This window comes from Streptopelia decaocto (genome assembly GCF_964273445.1).
Source record: "Streptopelia decaocto genome assembly, chromosome: 1".
NCBI lineage: Eukaryota > Metazoa > Chordata > Aves > Columbiformes > Columbidae > Streptopelia > Streptopelia decaocto.
In genome coordinates this window covers 198067250-198082447 of record NC_138663.1, presented here as the reverse complement: position 1 = coordinate 198082447, position 15198 = coordinate 198067250, and the positions used below count along the sequence as shown (strand labels likewise).

Here is a 15198-nt window from a genome sequence, read left to right as displayed (position 1 = left end):
TTTTTGCAACTCCTCATAAAAGTTCAAGCATTGCAAGAGTATGATCATTAACCCACAGGTTTACAGTCAAAAGAGAAACATAATTAGAGAGAAGTGACAAAGATAAGAAATGAGGTAGTATTCTAGAAAAGTTGTCTTCTAGATCACGTGTTCCTGTGATAATTTTGTTTGTGTTGCAGAAATGGTACAGCCTTTAGTCTGCACTGGTGTTCATAATGAAGGTTTCTGAATCCTCAGCTTTAACCAATATCTTAATAAACAGCCACATGTTCACAAGAAGTACTGACTTTTAAGTACAGCACTCATCGAGGATGTGGTCAGGAAGTGCATTGGATGCAAATCATGTAGAAATCTATAGCTAATGTCACTATATTACAGAGCTAGATTAGGGCAATATCAAAGGACTAAAGAGGGAAGATTGCTTGTCGGGTGTGCACATTCACCTCTCACATTTTTTGTGAGGTCTGTTCTATCACACAGATTTCCCCACTAAAAAGCTCCTATATCAAGGTGTGAAGTAGTCTGGAGTAGAAATGAAGTCATGAGACAACTTTTTGCCTCTATCCTTTACTTTCTTTCTGGATATAGTGACAGCTTATTTAGACCTTTCCCACTAGCTGTAAATGAAGTTTATAGAAGAAAGAAATGCTGGAATTTCAAATGGTAAACTCAGAATTTTTATAGTGCTGAGCGAACAGTACTGCTCACAGTATGCTGATCTCTGATTTGAATAATCCGAGAGCTGGTGGAGAGTTCTTACTACAAAGCAGGACCAATTATACTATTCTGTCATTTATATCACTATACTAATCTAAGCCATTTTTGTTGCATATAGTCTACCAAGCTTCTCAATGTTGACAATTACACAAACATCTCAGGAAATTTATTTCAAGAGCTAAAATAACCTGTTAGAAAAAACCTAAAAAACTCTTCTTACTCTACCTCCTTACTCTATCCCCTCTAGATCTGTATCTTTCATGAAAACAGTGTGTCAAACTAGGCCGGACTCCAAGTGAGACAGGATAGTTATTAGAAGAGGAGAAAATAGAGGCCATTTCACAGCAGAAATTGATAGAGGACCAGCAGTTCTATGGAGCATTGCATCTTATAAAGAAATTTCTATACAACTGGTGAGGAGCTTGAAGCTATTGATCCAAGCAAAATGTTCATCAGACTAATGGAGTTTCTCTGCAAAGAGTTTCTACCTGGGCAAATATGCAGTAAGTGCAGGCTTTGCACACTCTTCCAGAGGCAGGGGCCCGATGGAAGCAATCAGTCTTCATTCGTTCAGAATCTAGTAGCACCTATCATATGATAGAAATATAACTAGAGCTTCCCCAGAGTCAGTTTGATCTGAGGATATGGCAGCCATTACCATCTTCACCTGTCCCATCTTTGAACTACACTGAGATTATACATATGAGATGACTGAAACCACAATTTTGCAAAACCCACTCAAATTCAAAGGCACTAAGGAAGAAATTAAGAGAACAATATGTTAACAGCATGCATCAGTAGATCATTAAAATTACCTCAGCCCTCATATACTGTGAGCAGATTAATGTCATTCTAGTGTCTATTTCTACAAATTGCCGACAAGAAGATGCATATTTTGGGGGTTTTGATGCATTATATCAATGGGACATAGAAAGCCCTAATTCTTTTCAGACCTCCATGCTGGCTAATTTAGATGGATTCTTAGCCCTCTTGGCAATTTGATTCTCAACTGCCAGGCTCCCTTGCAAGCAGTCAGCAGCCACTTTGGCTGCTGGTACCTTGCTGTCTTGTTTGGGATTGTGGCATTCTGCTCCCAAAGACGCTTAAAGAACTCACTGTCTATGTACATGAAGGAGAGAGCACAAAAAGTTGAAAACAGCTCCATCAGAGTAGTCTTTAACAATGTATATTAGTTTATTACAAACTACATCAGGTTTTTTGTTTGTTTTGGTTTTGGTTTTGGTTTGTATTGTTTAGTTTTGTCTTCCTGAGAGCAGGGGTCTAATGCAAAAGCAGTCAATTGTTCTTGTCTACCCGACTCTTTTATCCACATGATAGCAGTATTTCTAACAAACTAATTTTTCTGGGAGGTGGGAAAGATTAAATTGCATTGCTGTGTGACATGGAAATACCACTTACAGTTAATATTCTAGTAGTGTTGCTATAGAACATGAATCAATGTTGGAAAGCAGGTTCCATCTGACTGGACATTATTACAGAGCTTACAATAATAATGCTTTAGCTAGATGACTGCTGCCCTGAGCATATCAAAACTTCCCATGTAAACATCTAATTAACAGTCTTAAATTTACAAGTATCTCATTTCAATAATATTAAAGTTTCTGCTGTTCATATTATATTGCTGAACCTAATGTTGACACTTGAAGCATAGCATAGTTTGGCTGTTTTGAGTTGTGTCTTCATTTAGTATAAATCAAAAGCGATTCATGTAGTTGAATGAAATTATGTCATTTTGCACTGGCTAAAGATCTGCACCTTGAGCACCTGGTTTATTTGAATTTTACCTCTCACATACCAAGTCTTCCTTCGAGTACAAATGTTGCTTTTCCAGCTAATAAGTGAAACATGGAAAAGTCTTAAAGTAACAAAAGTTTTACCATGTATTTTTCTTTTCCTGAGGGAATGATGAAGTCCTACAAGCAGTTTATTATTTCTGAAGCTTCTGAGGAAAATAGAATAAGTTAATAATTCATTGCTGTCACTTAGGAACATGGAAAAAATTATTGCGATGAAAGTCTTTTTGTTGAAAAGGAGGAACATTTTCTAAGTAACAGAATATTTCTGACATTGAAATAGTATGCAAAAAAAAAAGAAGAGGAAATAAGTTCAATTATGAAATATATTAAAATATATTTTAAATTTAAATGGACCAAGAATACAATATGGATTGGGAAAAAAAAAAAAAGAAAAAAAATAATAATTTCATCATTTTAGAGTAATTTCAGGATGTTTAGACATACATCGTCCTAAACCCAATATATTTTATAAAAGCTTTTAAAGGAACTTTTGAGCTACAATGCAGAGTGGAAAAGACCATAAATGGTCTTTCCTGTCCTCTGGAACACTTACCATGAGATATCTTCTGAGGAATTCTTCTAGTTTTTCTTCTTTACACAAATACACTTTAGGGCAAAATATTTGAACAGAATGGCAAAGTGCAAATTAGCAAAGTGATGCTAAATTTTTGAAATTTTCAATATGAGTGCATCAGTGAAAATATATAATAATCTTAAAGTGTTCTTGTTTGTTTAATTTATGTAGGTAACAGATTACTGATTTGAACCTCTGTTCCATTTACAGTTAGGCTTTGATTGAGTTTAATACCTCAGCATATGTTTACATTTTTGGACCTTTGTATCAGTGTTGACACTAATGTTATTTAGCGAGTCTTTAAAGCAAACTAAGTATTGGTCTGAATAAAGTCATTGATACAAAGCACTGTTAAAATCAATAATGAGCAGTCTATTCATACAAAGAAAGCAGTATTCCAAGAGACAATGTTAATTCTGACATATTGGTAGTTTCCAGCCTTTATTGCTCCATAACACTGAATCACAGAATCACAGAATGTTAGGGATTGGAAGGGACCTCAAAAGATCATCCAGTCCAATCCCCCTGCCAGAGCAGGAACACCCAGATGAGGTTACACAGGAAGGCATCCAGGCGGGTTTTGAATGTCTCCAGAGTAGGAGACTCCACAACCCCCCTGGGTAGCCTGTTCCAGTGTTCTGTCACCCTCACTGAGAAGTTTCTTCTCATATTTAAGTGGAACCTCTTGTGTTCCAGTTTGAACCCATTACCCCTTGTCCTACCATTGGCTGTCACCGAGAAGAGCCTGGCTCCATCCTCCTGACACTCACCCTTTACATATTTGTAAACATTAATAAGGTCACCCCTCAGTCTCCTTCTCTCAAAACTGAAGAGACCCAGCACCCTCAGCCTTTCCTCATAAGGGAGATGCTCCACTCCCTTCAGCATCTTTGTTGCCCTGCGCTGGACTCTCTCCAGCAGTTCCCTGTCCTTCTTGAACTGAGCGGCCCAGAACTGGACACAGTATTCCAGATGGGGTCTCACCAGGGCAGAGTAGAGGGGAAGGAGAACCTCTCTTGACCTACTAACCACCCCCCTTCTAATACACTCCAGGATGCCATTGGCCTTCTTGGCCACAAGGGCACAGTGCTGGCTCATGGTCATCCTGTTGTCCACCAGGACCCCCAGGTCCCTTTCCCCTACACTGCTCTCTAATAGGTCATTCCCCAGTTTATACTGGAACCTGGGGTTGTTCCTGCCCAGATGCAGGACTCTACACTTTCCCTTGTTATATTTCATTAAATTTTTCCCCGCCCAACTCTCCAGCCTGTCCAGGTCTCGCTGGATGGCAGCACAGCCTTTTGGCGTGTCAGCCACTCCTCCCAGCTTAGTGTCATCAGCAAACTTGCTGATAGTACACTCTATTCCCTCATCCAAATAATTGATGAATATATTGAATAATACAGGCCCCAGTACTGACCCCTGAGGCACTCCACTAGATACAGGCCTCCAACTGCACTCTGCCCCATTGACCACGACTCTCTGGCTTCTTTCCTTCAACCAGTTCTCAGTCCACCTCACTATCCACCGATCCACTGATCATCCAGACTGCACTCCCTCAGTTTAGCTGTAAGGATGCTGTGGGAGACTGTGTCAAATGCTTTACTGAAGTCAAGGTCAACTGCAGAAATCATGCTTATTATCATACTTATCATACTTATTCCCTATGCTTAGAAAGGAAGCTACATTTGTTAGCAGAAACTGCCTTTTAGTGTCAGCCACTTGAAATTATATTTACATATTTGGACACCACTTCCACCAGCAAGAGTTGTGTATTTTTAGGCACAAATGTTACTGTGCAGCAAACGGCAAGGACAAAATTAGAGGCCCGGTTGTGGCTCCTTTGAAAAAAAACTGCCTTAAGACAGTATGAATAGATTAGCTTAAATAGAGCTGGAAGTAGTTTACAGTACATTAATAATAAGTCTTAGCATATTCCAATGACTTAAGATATCACACAGAGGAATTACACCATTATAAATGTTTGAAAATCTGAAGTGAAGAAAATCCAAATAATTTTGTGTTTTGCCGAGGGATTTGGGTTAGTCTTATTTCTAATTAGGTCAACAACACTTAAATAAAAAGACTCTATGCAGTGTGATAATATAAAAAATGTATATAAAGTAGATGGCATTCTGCTTACTTAAGTGGTTTTACTATAGCAATAATTCATCCTTTTTCTATGAGAGTTAGAGGTTTGTACATCTATTATGAAAGAGCAAGGGAAAGCGAGGGGAAATGAGAGAGCCCACAGCCATTCAAGGAGAAATAAAGGTTTCAACTATTTACAAATACTTCTCCCTCTTCCTTGTAATCTACATTAAAGGATACTGACAGATCCCATACTCAAGCTAATGTGAAATGACAGATTGCTCAGATCAGAACACTGTGAGTGGCCACAGGCTAAATGAGTCAGTGCAGCTTCTCTCCATTTGCATCTTTCAAGTTCTTGTTTCCAACCTGCACAAAAACCAATTTCATACTCCTGGTTTTAGACTCCAGTGAGAAATGCAGGGGAAAAATTTCTAACCATTTCAATAACTTACACTTCTCTTTTACTCAGTTACTAGGCATTAAAGTTTCCAAAGCTTTTAACTAACTGAAATGTTTCCCTGATTTCTGTGATTATTTTTCTGAAGTCCTATAAAAATTGACTTTAGTATGAAAGTTAAAGTCAAAATAGAGTAAAACAAACAAACAAAAAAAAAAGTGAAATGTAAAAAGGTGTATAACCTAATCAAACTACCCATTGCTAATCCTTCACCCACACAAAAAATATGACCACACAATTTACTTCTATTTTTTCTTACTATGTAGTTGTTATTTAGAGAACTTAAAGCTCTGAGTGTAAGCTGTCTGGCATTTATTTCTGTTTCACTGTCAATGTGTCTGCTACAAGTCCTCAGTAAAATCCTGAAGTTGTGTAGCAGTTGTAACTTTTGCTGCCTCAACTGCTCAGCTCCTTCAGCATCCAGACTCCAGGGTCCATTGCAGAAATTTTTAACAATTTCTAGCCACAGCATCAAGACATCTGTTCATGAGAAACTGCTATGAATAATGCAACAGAATGAAAATTAGAGTTTCCCCTTCTCATTATCTTAATCTTGATGGAGTTCTCTTCTCACTGATTTTCCCTGTGATAGGAACAACAAATGTACATCCTGGCCCCAGTGGGTCAAGGTAAAACTGTCTCTTGTGATAAAGAGAGCTGAGAATTTCCATCATCTGAACCAGTATGTCCTCTGCTAGCTGTAAATAAAATCTGAGAACCTCCATGGTGGGTGGTACCAAATACTAATGAATTAATACTTTGTCTGTGAGACAGTGGATCAATAAAAGTATCTGGTCTACTAATATGTTTCTTTTATCCTTAAGAATTAATCAAAGCAAAAATAATTACAACAATATAGCAGGCAGAATAGACCTCTCTTTTTCATACCAAAACTATGACAACTGTATTTCTTTATCCTTCCCCTCAAAATAAGGACAAAGATTATTGTCACTCTCACAAGTTTTTTATGCATAAAACAGCAAGAAGGAAAAAGCTCATTATGTTTTAATCAAAATACCAGGAAGTAAAGGATGCTTTAAAATCCTGCCCAACTGCCCGTATGAGCAATTCTTAAACATCCTATTCTACTCAGTCCTCTTGTCTAAAACACATAAAACCTGAAGGAACCTGAATTTTGTCGTTCACATTCAACCTGTTCATCTCCATCTCAACCTGTTCATCTCCAAAACACCATTTATAAACAAAGATCCAGCATTTTCTGTGAGCCTAATTTCCATCCATCAGTTTCTCAGCAGACACTTGGTATCAGAGAACACCTTTCTGTTCACATCAACATCCTCATTGTTCCAGATAAAACAGCACATTTTTTGTCAGGGATCTTACTCTCCTTGGTACATACTTTATTGGTAAAAGAAGAGCAAAACTGATTAAATGGCAGATCTGTATGAGATAATGCATTTTTGTTTAAACAAATGTACTAAGACTGTTTCTAATTTTAGGTGTTACTGCTGAGCAGTATCTTTGAATAGATTGCAAATATTTTTACAGTTAAAATAATCAGTTGGAAATATTGCCTGAAACTATAATTACTGAGTGTTTTGTAGCCTTCCAATGTCAATCTAAAACCAACATGAAACATTAAAGAAGAAAATTTACACTCTCATTCATGTTATGAAACCATGGTTTTGTAACAATTCTCATCATGGTTTACTGAGTTATGTAGTCATTAACAAAACTGACATTATAGAAACACTACTAATATGTATTTCCAAACTTGCTGATATTCTAGACGAGAAAACCACAGGCATTGCAAGCTGGGCATCAAACAGCTGCACTATTTCAGATAAAATCACAGTGGAAAAATTAAATATCCACAGATATCAGACACACTTTGAAATTCACATTCAGTTTCATTTTAGCCCCTTTCATTATTCGTTGGGGGTTTTCAGCTTCGTGGGCATACTGTAAGTATGCAGTAAAGCTTGTGATTAATTGATTTCTGAGAGACCAGGTGTTTAAGTTCAAAGACCAGCATCATGCTTGGAGCTTATGAACACCATCATCAACAGACTTCATAACCCTTAATTCTTTAAAATGTATCTAACATTACACTATGGGCTTAAGTCACCTACCCCCCCACAAACTGCTGCTGCCCTTTGAGAGTCCTACAGAGTCATCCCAGCTCACATCTAGACTTCAAAAAAGTCACACTTATACCTGCTGTAAACCTTGGTGTGCTGTAAGCAGTTAAGTCCTCTCACAGGTCTTGGGTCGCATTTATCAGCCCTGCTCAGGTGTCTTGGATACCTTATGATTATTTCTATATGAGAAGGTACAGTAGATCAATAGGAGCAGCAAAAAGTTGATAGTGTTCTGAGTTTCCGGATGTTTATTTGTAGCTGAAAAGCAATGCACTCCTCAAGCATCCCTCTGAGTTTAGTATCAACTGAAGTTCATGTGCTCACACTGCTTCATTTTACAAACCAAAGCCACAGCAAGTGGGGACAATGGGGAAATTAATTTCAAAGTCATGCTCTTGAAGTGAACAGCAGCTGGGCGCTTTCATCCCTCAAATGATGTCAGGTCACAACAGGCACTTACATCTGGGGAGCTAAGTCAAGATTTGAGAGTAAGATTCAGATCCAGGTTGAGATACCTGAGTGTAGATATCTACAATGTGAATTAGACATCTAAACTTTTTTACTGTCAATAAAGCTTCCACTGACTACTGATATGATTTAACATGTAAAATATAAACTCATCTCACATGCAGATGCCTTAGCTTTCATTTTACAAGCTCTAGAACAAAATGTTTTCTTTTCTGGTCATCCTGATGATCCTCCTGAGTTCCAGCTTGATTAGAATTAATCTTTCTGAATACTGAAGATCAAAATTGTCCTGTATTCCATATAGTGTTTCCTCAGCAACTTATGTATTGGTACTTCCATAAAGACCTTCAAGTTGGTATCTGATATATTCTAGGGTTCCATTTGCCTTTGCTGCATTGATACTGTTAGTTCAGAACCACATTCACCACTTGTCTATGAGTCTGGTGCTGAGTTACCAAAGCCCTCCTGTTTGATATGCTGATCTTGCTGTGCCAATGAACTCTTTATTTCATCAAATTTCTAGCATCCTTCTTTTTGTATTCTGCTCATTATGAAAAATAGGATAATAGTACAAAGAACCATTTCTCTTTCAAAACAAATATTTTTCTGTTCTATTCAAACAGTTTCTTGAACGTCTTAAATTTCTGTATTAAACCTGTTTAACCAGTCGTGAATTTCAGCAAGAAAACAGGTTTGAAACATGTGGAATATCGAATCTGCATTTATTTTCCCTAGAAAATGTTTCTTCTTACTAAATATTACAAAAATATGGTCTAATTCAGTGTACTTTATCAAATCATGTTGAATATTATCTCATGTCCCTTTGCTGTCATATCTTGATTATTCTTTCCTAACAATTCCTGCTAAAATCTTTGTTTCTATTGATCTTAAGCCAACATACTTATTGACTCCAAGAAATTAATGTTAATGTCTTTTTCTCCATGTTATTAGGCAGATGAAAACTCTTTTCTACAGAGACACTAAGCTCATTTGCCAATTTTTAAAAAGCCTTTGGGTGGACAACATCTATCTTCTTTATGTAATTACAATGAGTTTTTCTTAGACTTAAATACAGTAATCTCCAAACTATCACCTTGATCTCTCATCCATCCTTTTTATATCTATTCATCTATCATCATCTTTCCCTCAGTTTCCCTGAACTGTCCTTAACTCTACCCCAACTGCTTTTCTTCTCCCTTTTCTTCCATTTTATTTATAAAGCTAAAAAACCTTTTGCTATGGTATTTTCTTATTAAAATATGTAGACATACTATGCAGGTGGTCTCTCCATGTCTGAGAGATATTGGCAGGGAAGGAGGAGAAGTCTATGTTCCTGCTGTGTGCAGCAAGTGTTATGTGAATAAATAAAGCATTTCAGTTTCCATCATAACCAGCCTCTGGCATTTTTCCACACATACAAAAGAAAGGGAACAGATGAATGCTAGGCATTTAAAGGAAAGTATTAATTTCTCAGCCAAATAATTCACCAGCAAATGTGTTTGCAATTCCTTTGATTGAACGATTGCTCTTTTCCTCATGGATGACAAGAGCTTTTAGCTAAATAGAAATGTAGCTGATAATATGTATGAGATTCATTAGATAGTCTTCCATATGCATCTGACTTTCTTTTCCTCCAAGCTCAGAATGAAAAAGAGTTTTATATCAGGACTTACACTGTGTATAAGCTTTTATAATTTGTAAACACTGTAGGAATGTCCTTTCAGTTGTCTGATGTTGACAGTATATTGATGAAAACTATTACTGTTCTGCAAAGGCTATTGTCATACTAATGATACAATGTTCTCAGAACATTGATCACAGAGCATCTTGATAGGAAAATAAAACTTACACCAAAAGGAAATAAAGGAAGCTTACATCCCTGTCAGTCCCTAAAGCAGATGGTTTCTTCAAAGTTGTGACACATTATGACGAAATTTCAGGCCTTCTTATTTTTTGGACTGATAGAGAGCTATTTGTTTAATGTAATTATGTTTTCTATAAAATTACCTTCTGATAAATAATGTAAATCAGATACTAATATATATTTGTTTAGAGCAAGATGGGAGACACATCATCAGAATGCGCTAGGGAATTTGAGAGCTGGCATGCCCTTCCTCTGTCCCATTCCCTTTTGAAGCTGTTGTTTTCTTCTGTCTCTCTGCTGAGAGCAGTGAGTGGTTTCACACCTGAAGTGAATAGAAGTACATTTTTCACTGGAATGAAGTTCTCTTTTCTACATCTTGGTGTTTATAAACCTCAGATAATAAAACACTATTTTTCACAAACAGAGTCAGAGAATAGGGGATATTATTATTTTTCCAGGAAAAAGATGCTGTCTCATACTAGTGATTTAGTTTGGACACATTATTAAATATTAAGCCTTTGGTAAATCACTTCAAGTTTAAATCAAAGGTAACTCAGCTTTGGATTTTAACATGTTCAACCTAGAAAGGGAATACCTTCACTTTTTTTGGCTGAAGAGCCCAACCCAGACCTGCTAGCTGGGATGTTCAAAGCAACTTACTCCTGGTTAAATACTTCTCCAGACTAAACCACAACACTGTAGCCTCCATGATTTCTGATCATAACTTCAGTAGGAGTCTCCCAGCAAAAGGAGTGCTAGTTACTATAGTACATTAACAGATGGGAAGCCCTCTCTGGATAGGTATATCTAAAAATTCAACCATTACTGGAGGAGAGCCACCCACCTACTTAGTTAGACTCTCCTACACAGAGAGGTCTTCCTTTAGTTTGAAAATACAGAAGGAAACACTCCTTCATCTCCTTCTCCACTTCTGTGTGATACCTGAAAGCACTTACTGAGGATTATCTGCTTTCAGTATCTATGACTGCCAGACAGCTTCCAACCTACATCTCCCATGTCATTTGAGAGAGACATAACCACTGCCCAACTTGGGAAAGGATGTACAACATCTACAAGCAGGATTTGGCTTAAATGCCATGTAAGAGTTACCATGTTCCATTTAGGTTTGTACTTCTCTGTCAGGAAAGAGGCAATGATTATTTACTGCTCTGCCAGAGCTGCAGCAATAATATATAATAAATTCAGGAGATTTGTCACTTTAGAACAGCAAAAAAGTGTTAATTTTCACCTCTGTGTATCTTCATGGACTTTATGATTAATACTGTGTAAGCAAAGACAAAATTTGAAACTCCCAGATGTAAATAGTTGAACATCTCTCACAAATATGCTTCAGTTGGGTTACTTACCTAGAGACATAGTGGAGCTGCAGTCATATAAAACTCAAGGAAAAAAAATATAAGCTGAGCTACAAAAAAGCAGAGATTATTTAAGTCCCTATGCTACACTGTGTAGTGATGCCATAAATCATATTTTGACCAGATACAATTAATTTTATATTTTTCTAGTCCTCTTTTACATTTTACTTCACATTCCTCTCAAATTTGATTCATAAGGTCATTTTTCTCTAAATGTAATAGCCTGTGCTTGATATTGAGATGTGATTTGACAATAATACAGCAGTGAAGCTTTAAATAGAAATTATAAATACTGACCTTTTTTACTTTTTACAAAAGGTTCATTAAAATTCAACACTGATAAGTGTCAAAGGATTCTAATCTACTAATGCCTTCCTGAAACTTTTTTGAATTAAAGAAAAGGAAGAAGTAAAATGGGTTTATTACAACCTTTTTGAAACAGAAGAAAATTCAATTATTATCTTCATCATCCCTTGCTACAGAAGCAGGAGTCCTTAATCCTATTTATTAGCTCTGAAAGTTATTATAATGGAATTTGGCTGCTAGAAAGGAAGATATAATTGTATATTTATCTGTTTACCCTTTTTAGGATAACTATTCTTCCACATGGGAGCCTGCGAATCCTGAATGCTTCCAAGTCTGATGAAGGACGATACTTATGCCAAGGTGTAAATGTATTTGGATCTGCAGAAATCATTGCATCAGTATCTGTTAAAGGTATGAAAAATGCTTTGATGATAATGATGAGTTCTCTTTATTAATGTTCATTATTGCTCAGAATCCCCAGCCAACAATATAACAGCATTGTGCAGGCAGAATAAAAAAACAACTCCAACAAGGTAGGGGGGCTAACCTCCATCTGGTCAAACATTGTATCCAGCATCAGGTTGAATACTTCAGCTGTTATACTGTAGATGAATGTCAGAAAAATCAATATATATATCTATATATATATATACACACATATATATATGTATGTGTTTATAAATCACTTAAATTATAATAATTCCACAAGTAAAATAATTAATATCTCTTTTAACATATTTTAGCTTTGGGAACTTCTTTACCCCTACCTCTTTCTGCATGGGAATGAAGTTTAAGATTATAGTAGAAATTGTATCAATATAAAATCTAAGGAAATATCCTTTCTTAGAACAGTAATAATAATCAAGTCACGGAGTTGCAATTAATTTCTAAACCCCATTTTTGTCATTTTACAGCTGAATTCTCCAATGATCTTGGGGTTTGATTTTAGGGGTTCAGGTTTTTGTATTACATTTTTCAAGCTTTTTCCTATATTTACTGGGCCTGAAAAGATTATTTTTTATTTTAACTGATTAAACTGAAGTTTTCATGCAATCACAAGATTCCAGGTACTGCAGCCTTAAGAAAATTAAAAAAAAAAAAAAAAAAGCTTTTTCTGAGGCTAATAAAATGCATTAATTAATCCATCTGAGAACTCCTATGGATTGTTCTTTAGGATCCTGTCTTATTGCTTTTATGAATCTGGCTGTACTTTCTGTTCACCACTGTCATCTGTCAATATTTTACACTATGTATTTGAAACAAACAGTAAATGTAAGTCTGAGTAGACTAAGCAAAACTCAGTCATATTATTTTGGCCTTGGACTATATCTAGACTTCCACCTAAATGTTCCTAATCCTTCTATATTTCAAGAACCTACAAGAATAGAGCTGACACCTAAGAAGATAGAGTTAATGGTTGGAGAAAGCATTGTCCTCAGTTGCAAAGCCCTTCATGACAGCACACTAGATGTCACTTTCTATTGGACACTCAATGGGCAGCCAATTGACTTTGAAAAAGAAGGTGGACACTTTGAAAGCATCAAGGCAGTAAGTGACCATGTGTTTGTCATCTGTGTGCTGTGAACTGACAGAAATTTGCATGGTTTACTTGTCTCCCATTTACCATATTCTGACCAAACTGAAAGATAACTGTTGCAAAAAAAATGTTAGCTAGAAAAGGTGCAAACTGTATGCATTTCATGCTACTTCAAGTAGTTTTAATCAAGAAGATATTAAATGTAAACTGATACATCCTATTATTAGTGAGGCATCTTATTATCTTTATGAGGGAGCAGAAAGCAGTTTGAATAAAATCCTCCTTACATTCTTCTGCTGATTTTAATATAGAAAGGATGCTGCTATAAGCATTGGTATCTTTCTCATAGATAACATTGCTATTGGAACGCCGTCTCCTCTCCATACTTTTACTTGCCTAGCATATATTTTAATATCTGTATAGCAAGGAGTATACTTTATTTTCCAACTCCCCTGCATGAGGTAGGTTCTAGCAGTGCAACCATTATTTAAGTCAATAAGAATCATATGGAAAAAAATATGTGTATGAATTTCAATTACCCCTTGATTCAAAAACAATATAATATGATCAAACAATATGACAAAGTAATTCAAACCTGTCCCATGTAAAATGGCTTGACTTTTCTAAGTAGAAAGAAATCTCTTAATATGAACAAGTTTTTAAAAAAATATAGGCTACACTCAGTTAACTCAATCTTCCCAGTAATTAAATGTAAATCAAATGTCCATGGTATGTTAAGAATGAAGAATGAAGGTCACAAAGATCAGCAAATTTTAAAAGTTAATGTATCTAATTTGAGTACAATGTAGCAAAGTTAACTTTGCGTTAAAAATCTTGTCAGCTACAATCAATTTATTGTTCTGCTTGCCCTTATGGAAGTCACAATGTATTCACTTTGTGGTGTGTTTTGTTTTGTTTTGTTTTGTTGTTATTTAAATGATTTTACTTCAATAAGCTTTTTAATTGAAAAACATTAGTAAGGTATAACTTAGGGTGAAGATTCTTAGCATACTTCATCTGAGGTAGTCCAAGACTTAAAATCCAGTGTTAGAAAGAAAACTATAGGGGTTTTTTGTTTGTTTTTGTTTTTTAACTTCAAAGTTAAAACATTCTTTGAATCAAGATAACATCCTATGACTACAGTTTAACTTTGAGTCATTTCCAAAAATATAAAATCTCAAATGTGCTACATTGTTCCTTCAGTGTGTTTCAACATCTTCTGTGCTGAAGGGAATTTTTAATCACTGGGAAAAATCTTCAGATTAGGAAATTTCCAAAGTCATTTCTCCTATCAAAGTAAAGCTCATTTAATGTAATTACTTTTTTTTTTTTTAAATGAAAACAGGATTTTGTAGATCTTTCAACAAGAATTCTTCATTAATTTCAACAAAAATTCTTCATTAATTACATTTCAAATTTATAGACGTAAGGGTCATGTGAAAACCTAGTAGATGACATGCTGGAACTATTTTCAGACAAATATTCATGCAAAACACACTGAAATTACTGATTCCTTTTATTGTCATAACATGACTAACATTTTACCAAAACCTAGTAGATTTAGGCAGATATTTTAGTATTAGTTTATTACTTCCTTCTCACTGTGTTACTAAGGTCACTGCTACTTTACTCAGCAAAAATAGTATTAGTCACTCATAATGGAGTCAATGTTCAGTGTCTAAATGACTAAGTGGACAAAAGAAAAAGGTAGTTATTAAGTGAAAATTTGGCATCTTCCTTTTCAGAGGCACACAAGTTCGAAAACTTATATATTTTTTTACAAATAGCAGACTTCAGTTGATCAGAAAATGAAATCAAGTTGAAAAGAAGGCACTGCATATTTTGCAAAATATTACAGAATTAGATTTTGTCACTTGCTAAACCAG

General features: G+C 35.7%; 1 protein-coding gene across 2 annotated transcripts in view; it reads left to right on the top strand.

Moving 5' to 3' along the window:
• Positions 1–15198, top strand: part of CNTN5 (contactin 5) — a gene marked incomplete at both ends in the record, with an annotated part of 350824 nt that overhangs the window by 272122 nt on the left and 63504 nt on the right. For both annotated transcript variants that reach the window (XM_082053237.1, XM_082053236.1), the window contains 2 exons: positions 12059–12186; positions 13148–13323. In XM_082053237.1, the coding sequence (XP_081909363.1) occupies positions 12059–12186; positions 13148–13323 (304 nt within the window). The remainder of the gene's footprint in view (positions 1–12058; positions 12187–13147; positions 13324–15198) is intronic.